The following is an 11,212-nucleotide window of genomic DNA, read 5'->3' on the forward strand; positions in this document are numbered from 1 at the left end:
AACCAAAACTGTTATGAAAAAAGAAAAAGAAATATAGTAGTAATATAATATAATGTAATATAATAATTTCTGCTCTATTTAGGTTTTAGTGGTTTTTAAAATTTGATTTTATGGCGATATGATATAATATATTTTTCTACAAACAAAGTACATTTCATGATAAAAGTTTATTTTCTCTAGTTTCAGTTTCAGTGTATTTAGTTTTGAATTTAAGGTTAGTATTAATATAATATAGGAATTTAAATAAAAAAACAAAACTTTTTTTCTTCAGTATAATTAGTTTCGATTTTATTGTTTTTTATTTTATTTTCATGGCAATATAATATAATATAATATAAAAATAGGCTATAATTTCATGATAAAAGATTATTTTTATTTTTTATTTTTCAGTATATATGTAGTTTTGATTTTCATTTTATTGTTAGCAGTATGCTGATTTAAATGATTTCATCTGATTTAAATACTTTGGTCACTGACTTTGTATACCTTTATGTTTTTGAGCGGAATTTCTCTTTCTGCTGCTTTTTGCTTGCCACTAACCCGTAGCTATCCGCCGCACAGGTGACTGACCAGCTTCTGTGGGATTTGATGTCACCTTTAGATCGGTTCAACTGAAGATGGAAACACTGGAGTCCGAGCTGACGTGTCCAATCTGCCTGGAATTGTTTGAGGACCCCCTCCTGCTGCCCTGCGCCCACAGCCTGTGCTTCAACTGCGCCCACCGCATCCTGGTCTCGCACTGCTCCAGCACCAAGCCTCTCGAGTCCGTCTCCGCCTTCCAGTGCCCCACCTGCCGCTACGTCATCACGCTCAACCAGCGCGGCCTGGAGGGCCTGAAGCGCAATGTGACGCTGCAGAACATCATCGACCGCTTCCAGAAGGCCTCCGTCAGCGGGCCCAACTCCCCCAACGAGAGTCGCCGGCCGCGACCCTACAGCACCACGCTCGGCGGGAGCACGAGGGGCAGCCCCGCCAGTAGCGCCATGTCCCTAGAGCGTGTCGGCTGCCAGTTCTGTGATCAGGAGCCCCCGCGGGAGGCCGTCAAGACATGCGTGACGTGCGAGGTGTCGTACTGCGACCGCTGTCTGCGGGCCACGCACCCCAATAAGAAGCCCTTCACCAGCCATCGTCTGGTGGAGCCGGTGGCGGACGCTCAGCTGCGTGGGCTGGCCTGCCTGGAGCACGAGAACGAGAAGGTCAACATGTACTGTGTGGTGGACGACCAGCTGATCTGCGCTCTCTGCAAGCTGGTGGGAAGGCACCGCGAGCATCAGGTCACCTCGCTTAGCGATCGCTTCGACAAGCTCAAGGTGAGTCCTGAACTTGATTCTTAAGGCAAGACACCCCAGGTAAGAAAAAAAATTAACTAATAGATATACAGTGGGTACGGAAAGTATTCAGACCCCCTTAAATTTTTCACTCTTTGTTATATTGCAGCGCTGCAATATAACAAAGAGTGAAAAATTTAAGGGGGTCTGAATACTTTCCGTACCCACTGTAACCATGCTTCCCCATTTGAGTTGCAATTTTCTTAGTGTTACAAGTTTTCTGTAATGTAATTTTTAAATATGCAAATGAGGCATTGTCTAATTAAAGGAATAGTTCACGCAAAAATTAAAATTTGCTGTAAATTTACTCCTCCTCAGGCCATCCACGATGTTTTTTCATGACATTGCATCACTTGCTCACCAATGGATCCTCTGCAGTGAATGGGTGCCGTCAGAATGAGAGTCCAAACAGCTGATAAAAACATCACGATAATCCACAAGTAATCCACACCACTCCAGTCCATCAGTTAACATCTTGTGAAGTGAAAAGATGAAGTGTGTTTGTAAGGAACAAATTCATCATTAAGAAGTTTTTTTTTAACCTCAAACCATTGTTTACGGCAAAAATTTGAATCCTCTATCCATAATAATTGTGTTCTCCAGTGAAAAAGTAATCTCATCTAAATCAGGAGAGAAATGTGCACAGATCAAGCACCATTTGCATGCCAAAACAGTCTAAAACCATTTTAAACAAATATGTTGGTGGATTTTGATGTGAGAGGACAACAGAGGATGGTCTTTTTTGCTGGAGGAAGTGTTATTTTGGATTTTGGCCCAGAAGCGACGATTTAAAGTTAAAACACCTTTGTTTCTTATTTGTTTCTTACAAACGTACAGCTTTTCAAGACGTTAATTGATGGACTGGAGTCGTGTGGATTATTGTGATGTTTTTTTCAGCTGTTTGGCCTCTCATTCTGACGGCACCCATTCACTGCAGAGGATCCATTGGTGAGCAAGTGATGTAATGCTACATTTCTCAAAATCTGTTCTGATGAAGAAACAAACTCATTTAAACCTTGGATGGCCTGAGGTTCAGTAAATTTTCAGCAAATTTTCACTTTTGGTTGAACTTTTCATTTAAATATGCACTAATTTGCATACATTTTCAGAACAGAAATCTAAACATTTGATAAAGCGAGGTTCAAAGTTTGTTTCATTTTGTTTTGTTTTTACAGCTGGGATTTTTGATATCTTTTCTTTTTCACTCCATAAATCAGAAAATATTGTCAACAGGCAGAAAAAATGACTATATGAACCATATGAAAAATGATGTATGAACAAATCCCTCTGTAAAAACCTTCAAAATGTAAGTGGGAATAAAGCTGTTAAGGTTTTGTGCATCTAATGCTAGTAAAGTGGAGAAAGCAGCTTTTAAATTGAAATCTACAGACGCAAATAGATAAAGTGCAACAAGATAAAAATTTATTTTGGATGTTTTCTTTCCATTGAAGAAAAAGACAAATTGCCCAAAATCTCAAAATTGACCAGTGCATGAAAAAGCAGTGTTTTTGCCTGCAGTGTCTTGCATTACACAGTTGTTTTCACTATTATTAGCTCTTTATTATAGAAGCAGCTCAGACTCCTCTAAGTGAGCAACAGAAAGGGTTCATGTTGACCGGTTTTGAGTGAAATAGTTCAAGGTGATCTCTTTGGTAAAATCTTTGTTGTCCTGCATCATGTATTGCAACCATAATTTATGCAAACTCGTTTTTTTTTCTCTTCAGTAAGCTAATTTCATTTCATTAGCATCAACCTAAATCATTCTTTGCGATATTTGTTGGCCTTCATAGTGGAACGCTTCATGCATAGTATCAGCCAGAACTGCCCAGCTGTTCCTTTGAGCAAAACTCATTATCATATTAGATGAGTCTGCAGTCCCTAAAGCCATTCTCTGTTCGGCACTGAAACGCAATGCTGACCTGCTACAACGACCCTGATTGCTGAATCAGTGCTAAAACACAGAAGCTCACACAGAGCTCCCAACCTGTGAATACACTCGCACCCCTCAGTATAATCATTCGCAGCTGCAGAAGGCCAGAATTACATCCGTGCCTTGTTTTTTCAATGCCACCATAACTTCAGAGCAAGTTTCCTCCAGATCAACCTCAATTATCCCTGCGAAGGTCGAGTTACAAGAGAGGAGCGGGTTAAGGCCGCTAGCGTTATGTGCTTGTTAAGTTCTCATGGGGTGGATTTGTAAATACGAGCCCACGTAGAGGCCTCTACACTGTCGTAATCTGGCTCCCATGAATAGGCCGCCATTGACTTCTGCATCAGCATTATAATAGCATGCATAGAGGGCACATGTGATCTCGTATCCCGGTTGACCTCTTTGTTCACACAAGCTCGCACAAAGGAAATTCCGATCATTGACGCTCGCCCCATCTGGTTTTTGAAGAAAACGACGCGGCTCTGCTGAAACTGCCTCGATTGTGCTAGACGAAGTTCATTGTGTGTTGCTGAAAGTCAATACCTGAGAAAGTTGCTCCTCTTTTGTCCCAAGGTCTTCATGCAGGGAAACAGAATAGAGGCTGGCAGTATGCAAAGGTTACAGCATCCAGATCGACATTTAATATCCTCTAGGAATCCCGGCGGACTGAGAGGATTACCTCGGTTTTGAATGACTCACTGGAATGTTCTATCCATAATTACCTCTTGTGCCGTAGATGCTTGTTGTACACATTCCGCATGGAACCTGTAACAGTCTTGACTCGTTCCGTTTAAAAAAGTTATGCTAGGCCTAAAATAAGACGTCGGTTCTAAAATGTACTTTAATGCACTTTTAATGCAAAACGTCTGGATTGGGGTTTGTATCTACATTGCAGAGGCTTATTTGAATGTTCCCCTTCCGAAGCTTTGAACCTGTCTAACTTTGAACTTCCAATCCACAACCTGAAGAGAGAGAGAGAGAGAGCAAAGACGCCGTCAGGGCTCAGGGCTTCAAACTTTTAATCTTCTTCCGGCTCAAGTAAAATGAGAAATCCTTGTTTGTACGTAAGCTTCATGGTGGATGATGATGATTCAAACTGTTCCACGCGTTTAGATGAGCAGAATTGCATATTACAGTTATTGTGAAGCCAAACAGCAGGCTCTCCTGCAATAAAGTTGTATAGGTTTGCACATGCTCATGTCCTGAAAAAAGTTGCATTTGGCCCCGAGTAAATTTTTTGTTCATATTTTGCTTGTATGATTCATGTTTTCCTTTCTGCTAAATAATAATAAGTGTTTTTAGAATGTATTCTATGTGTTTTGAACAGAACTTATTCTTATTTATTCTTATTCTGAATTATTAAGAAATGAAGAGACACAAATTAAGTTTAAGGCTATTTAAATGAATTAAATATTTAATTATGTAGGCCTGAGAATGGGGGCTTATGATAACTGTGAGTAGTTCTCATTAGAAAGTAATAGGGATTATAGTTGTGTTTACAGTTATGCTTATGATGAAATTGTTTTTATAGAATTAAAAAACATCATAGAGATTTATGTTGCTTTCAACTAAGCACAACCTTATTTTTTCTCACATATATGTGACCCTGGACCACAAAACCAGTCATAAGGGTCAATTTTTTAAAATTGAGATTTATATGCCATCTGAAAGATTTTCATTGATGTATGGTTTGTTAGGATAGGACAATATATTTGGCTCTGATACAACTATTTGAAAATCTGGAATCTGAGGGTGCAAAAGATCTAAATATTGAGAAAATCGCCTTTAAAGTTGTCCAAATGAAGATCTTAGCTATGCATATTACTAATCAAAAATTACGTTTTGATATATTTATGGTTGGAAATTTACAAAGTATCTTCATGGAACATGATCTTTACTTAATATCCTAATGATTTTTGGCATAAAAGAAAAATCGATAATTTTACCCATACAATGTTTTTTTGGCCATTGCTACAAATATACCCCAGCGACTTAAGACTGGTTTTGTGGTCCAGGGTCACATATAAAGTATACTTTAAGATTATACTTCAATTTGCATCTGGTTCATTTTTTTCATGGCAAAAGTACATTTAATTAGGCTAACCACATTATCGTTCAAAAGTCTGTGAATATCCAATATAATATGCAATAATACATAATAATTGATGTTTCCTGTGCATCAAATCATAGCATCAAGCATATTAGAATGATTTCTGATGAATTACGTGACACTGATGATTGTAAATAAATAAATAGCTTTGTCATCAAAGAATAAATGCCATTAAAATATATTAAAATAGAAAACTTATTTTAAATTGTAATAATACTGTAAATAATTGTAACAATATAATATAGAATATGATTTAATATATAATACAGTAATATAATATTTTCACAATATTAATATTTTTACTGTATTTTAGATTAAATAACTTTAGTATTGATGAACCTACACTCTAAAAAATGCTGGGTTGTTTCAACCCAACTTTGGGTCAAATATGGACTTAACCCAGCAGTTGGGTTAAATTTTTTAATTAAAATTTTAACCCAAAAGTTGGGTTAGTCCATATTTGACCCAAAACTGGGTTGAAACAACCCAGCATTTTTAGAGTGTAGGAGGCTTCTTTCAAAAACTATAAAAAATCTTATGACCTCAAACTTTTTAACGGCAGTATGTAAAAATCTTTTTGAAAATTGGATTTTCAGTGTTGATGCTCTCAGACGCTTTGGTTGGACGCAGCTAATTGGTTGAAGAGCAGGTACTTCAGTCTTTGTGTGCTATACTTCAAGAAGCTAATGAGCTGCCATTCTTTTAAAACCTCATCAACACCTCTTCATGCACTCTTCACTTCTAAACAGCTGCAGAAAGGAGCCAAGACAAATATTGTTTAGGCGGTCGTTGTCCATTGCACTCAGCGCGCATCTTCCATCCGCCTATTGATCCCACCCCGTCTCCTGCGTTTGAACGTGACTTACATGAGTAACGTCGGACGGCGAGGCCTTCAAAGCATGACAGCACTCTCGCAAATGCTCAGGGATTAGGTTTTACAGGGCCAAAAACAAAATATGAAAAAAGTGGCGATTAAAGGCTTAATTTCTATTTCGGAAAAGTTGCAAGTCGCAGCAGTCAGCTTTGATTAAAGTTCCACCCCGTTTGGCGGTTGGGCCTCTTACTCTAAGCTCCTTAGGGAAGCCGTCTATCTTCTCACAGATATATGAGCCCAGCTCAGCAGACACCAACTCGCCCAATTCTGCTTCATTCAGTGAGCCATCAGTAGGCTGCTGGGGTCATTTTCAAAATGCTCCTAAAAGACAGTTTTCAAAGCCAAAAGAGCAAGTCAGCTGAAAAGGTGCTTGATATGAACTGGGCTTTCCTTCCACCTCAGCCTCTGCCAGATTTCCCTACTGCGGCCTCATTGGCCTGGTTTGGTCCTTTAGCCCAAGGTGTTCAGAGGAGATAATGCGGGAGGCAATATGTCATGCTTATAAATTTAAGCACTATGGAAATACTCCTCATTTAGAGTAATGAAAGGTACAGATTTTGTATGCACTCACTCACAGCTGACTTCCACCCGTATTCAGAGGACAGTGACTATGACCCTCAATATCAAAACTATTTTATTGTAATAGTCAGTGTTGGGAACATATTTTGAAACTGTAGCTTGTTACAATAAAAGCCAGTTACTGAATCAAAGCTAAAGACTATGATTTGCCATTTTTACCAAAATCTAAATTAAGCCTTTAATTACCACGTTTTATTCATATTTTGTGTATATAATATTTGCAACAGTTTACAAATTAATTTACAGTAACTACAAAAAAAACTTGATGATGAACAGCAGCATTTAATATAATTTTACAAAAATATTGCAGTAAATATTAGAAAATTATTCTGCATTCTTATTGTATTCCTACAAAACAGAGTATTTATATGTTATTGGATGGATGGATGGATGGATGGATGGATGGATGGATGGATAGATAGATAGATAGATAGATAGATTCTGTTTTTACAAAATAATACAAAATATATATGTATGTGTGCTGTGTATTTATGTATATTATTGTTTTTAAAATTTGTAACGGATTAATTTACAATGACCAAAAAACTATAAAGAATACTAATGTAAAAAAGCTGTAAAAAAAAAAAATTAATTATAATAATAATAATAATAATGAACAGCAGCATTTGACTTAAATATTGTATCATTTTAGTAAAAATATTGCAATACATATTAGAAAATTATTCTGAAATATGTATTATTTTGTATATTTGCTACAAAAAGAATACTGTATATGTGACCCTGGACCACAAAACCGGTCATTTTTTTTTAAATAGAGATTTATACATCATCTGAAATAAATAAATAAGCTTTCCATGTATGTATGGTTTGTAAGTATAGGGACAATATTTGGCCGAGATACAACTATTTGAAAATCTGAAATCTGAGGGTGCAAAAAAATCTAAATACTGAAAAAATCGCCTTTAAAGTTGTCCAAATTAAGTTCTTAGCCATGCATATTACTAATCAAATATTAAGTTTTGATATATTTACAGTAGGAAATTTACAAAATATCTTCATAGAACATGATCTTTACTTAATATCCTAATTATTTTTGGCATAAAAGAACAATCGATCATTTTGATCCATATAATGTATTTTTGGCTATTGCTACAAATATACCCATGCTACTTGTGACTGGTTTTGTGCTCCAGGATCACATATATCTTTTCTAAATATAAGTCTAAATATAAAAATGAATTGGTGCCTATTTTACTCCACATAGCTTGACTGTGAAGCCAATTGTTCAATTTATTAAAAAAAATAGTAATGTAGAGTTATATCACACTACTTCTCTACATGTTGAAAAAGTAGTTTGTTACTAGAAAAGCTATTCTGTTTTAAAAGCAGCTGAGCTACTGTCAGGCTACTGAAAAATACAGTTAAATTAGTGGCTTTTCTACTTTTAATCATTACTCCCCAACTCTGGTAATAATCTATTATAATAAAATGTGTTTTAATGGTTTTTGCTGCTATTATTGCTTTTTGGAACATGTCTCTTTTCTTTTTCTCTCCCATCTGTATGGAGGCGTGCCAGTGTTTTGCAGCTGCGTGAGAACCGAGTGAAGCAAGAGTGCTTGTTGTTTCTGTACGGAGGCGTTCAGAGACATTCTTAGGGGCTTTTTTCTCTCTCCTGTACAGGCGTGCACATACCTGGCCCATGGTTGCGTGCAAAAATGGCCACATGTGCGTAATGCATGGTGTGCATGCTGTGAAGAGATATAGTGACAGGTTATCAGAGGTGAATGTAGAGGCTTGTTATTAAACTGCTTTGAACCTTGCGCTCCCCATACACAATTAATGCAGAGAGGAACTGAAAAGCTTTTAAGAGCAGTGAAGTGGAGTCATCAGCCTTACAATGCGAACCACCTTCTCCTTCTCTCTCCACTTTGGTCTCCAGGTTGAGGAGTTTCTTGAGTGCGGGGGGCTAATGTGGTGTTTCTCTGCTTTGTGCTGTGGTGTGAAGTGCAAAGCGCCACATATATCATCTTCCAGCTGCATACGTGATGGACAATATCAGTAATGCTCAGAGAGTGGGATTAAAAGCTGTACTTGCTCTGGTTTTAGGAGATTATTCCACTCAGTCTTGCCCCTCTTTGAAATGGGATTTGTGTATTAGTAATTCATGTAGAGTCTCTTGCATTCATGTTCTACTTTTATTTGGCCTGCTGTGGTGCTGTACTCCAAAGTCCTGTGAAGTTATTTGCACTGGATGTTTTGCTTTGGAAAGCGACTTTAAAGAATTAGTTGAAAATGAACTCATCCTCATGTCTTTCTAAACCCGCATGATTTACAGTCCTCTGTGTAACAAAAAGAGACATGTTGATAGGATTATTGCCATAATCCTTGTTTATTTTAATTGCATGGAAAGACTGACCTGTACATTCCTCAGAAGTTCTCCTTTAGTGTTACGCAGAAGAAAGAAAGTCATACAAGTTTTACATTTTCATGTGGAGATGAACTCTGCCTTTTAATATTTTTTTCTCCCTGATCCTCTGTACCGCAGACCTTGCTGTGGTTTTCCCTGAGAATTGGTTTTGTTCAGGCTTTGATGTGGTGACATTTATCTGCATTCCTCCATCTTTGTCAGTCTACATTTCTCAGGATCTGTGGTTCCTAATACATTCTTTACTGTGTTCTGCATGGGTTAACGGTCGATTGTGAACAAAAATGCTTTGCTTTTCCATCTTTTCCGGCCATGTTTTCGAAGATCAAAAATCATTTAATCGCTCCGCATCCGCTTCCTTCTGCGCTATTCTGATCCCAGCAGTTTTAGGCTGAGGTGACCTGGGTCATCCGTTATCTCTGCTAGGGATGCTTGGCGCTTTTCCGCCAAGAGTCGGAATGTCAGAAAACAGTCCAAGGTAGGAATTTCCTGTAGCCTTTCTCCATCGGGACAGGCCACAGACGTTCCAGCTCATCCTGCGCGACTGAAGCGTGTTGTCCAGCTGCCAGGAACGCTGCCTGTCCTGAAAGAGAACAAGTGCGGGGAGTGTGAGACCACGAGCACGTCTGCAAGGTTTCTGAGACCTCTCTCCTCGTTTCTCGTTCCCTGAGGAATCCCAAACCTCCTTCTCCTGCCCCGGGACACTCATTGACTATGATAAGACCCTTCTCCACCTATTCTTCCCCTTCAGCTTATCTCTACTTCTGCCAGTGAGTCGGGGATGAGGACATGGGGGGTCATTGTTTTTAAAAGAAGTCTCTTGCTTAGTGAATGAACAATTCTGTAAAAAACTGTAATATTGTAAAATATGAATACAATTTAAACTCATTTCGATTTTGATATATTTTAAAATGTATTTGTGAAAAGCTGAATTTTCAGCATCAATACCTCCAGTCTTCAGTATCACATGATCCATAATCATTCTAATATGCTGATTTGCTGCTCAAAAGACCTGTTATTAACAAAGTTAAAAACACTATATATCACAGTTGTATGTATCACACAAAAAGCAGCACAACTGTTTTTTACTGAATAAAAAGAACAGCATTTATTCATGTATTTATTTATTTAAAGGGCAAAAATCAGTGTAGTGCAGGATGAGCCATCCATTTTAATTTATTTTAGCCCACACTACCGTTGTTTATACAATTAATATAAGCAGACAGAAGGGACTATTCAATTTTTGATATGTGATTAAATATCCCATTCTTTATGCAATGAACTTCTATGAACAAACTTAAATAAGACTTTCTATCTTCAGTGAGGAAATATTAAGTTAGCACAGTTGGTCCTTAGAGCATGCCTGGCTCTCAAGTCTTACTCATTTCATGCGTTTGAAAGAGTCTGGAAAATTAGATATATTGTGGGTCCCAGACCGAATTTTCTTTCTCAGGTTTCTGAGATTTTTTCTTTGCCTATTCAACCCACTTTAAAGAGCAGACATCTCATGCATGCTTTATTCCCAGAGCCATCATTAATAGACTGTTAAAAATGTCACCTATCAGCTGTCCGTAGTGCAAGTGTCAAAGAGCCCGGGGTCCAACAAATCTGCCATGCTGCCACACACAGGAGAATCCCAGCAGTGGGCTTATTTCCCATCATACAGTCTGTTTATCTTGACTCTAGCGTTAAGCCTCGTGCCATGCATGCTAATTATTCGAGAAGATTAGAACCAGAGGAGGTAAAAATAGTTTGCGCTGTCTACGTAATTATGCATTCTGCATCACAATGTGATCCAAAAATCCTTTGCCTATCAGTATGGAAAAGCAAGGTAAACGGTGAAATTTTCAGCGCAAGTCAATTATAAATGGGATTTTGTATTTACCCCCCACCAGAGGCTAACCAGCTGTGATTTATTAGTATGAAAGCTTCCTTATTGGAGAAGATGATTTTAGCAGTCCTTGCTTGTAATTTTAGATCAAACAGTTGCTTAAAAATGTATAAA

The 11,212-nt window shown here is 37.8% G+C and overlaps 1 protein-coding gene across 1 annotated transcript in view; it reads left to right on the forward strand.

Annotated features, from left to right (window-relative positions):
* Positions 1–573: 573 nt before the first annotated feature.
* LOC107666590 (probable E3 ubiquitin-protein ligase MID2) overlaps positions 574–11,212 on the forward strand; it is a 65,228-nt gene continuing 54,589 nt past the window's right edge. The window contains exon 1 of the mRNA XM_016457996.1: positions 574–1,310. Within this exon, the coding sequence (XP_016313482.1) occupies positions 618–1,310 (693 nt within the window). The 5' untranslated portion in view covers positions 574–617. The remainder of the gene's footprint in view (positions 1,311–11,212) is intronic.

Source organism: Sinocyclocheilus anshuiensis, unplaced genomic scaffold (genome assembly GCF_001515605.1).
Source record: "Sinocyclocheilus anshuiensis isolate Anshui unplaced genomic scaffold, SAMN03320099.WGS_v1.1 scaffold1293, whole genome shotgun sequence".
Classification (NCBI taxonomy): domain Eukaryota; kingdom Metazoa; phylum Chordata; class Actinopteri; order Cypriniformes; family Cyprinidae; genus Sinocyclocheilus; species Sinocyclocheilus anshuiensis.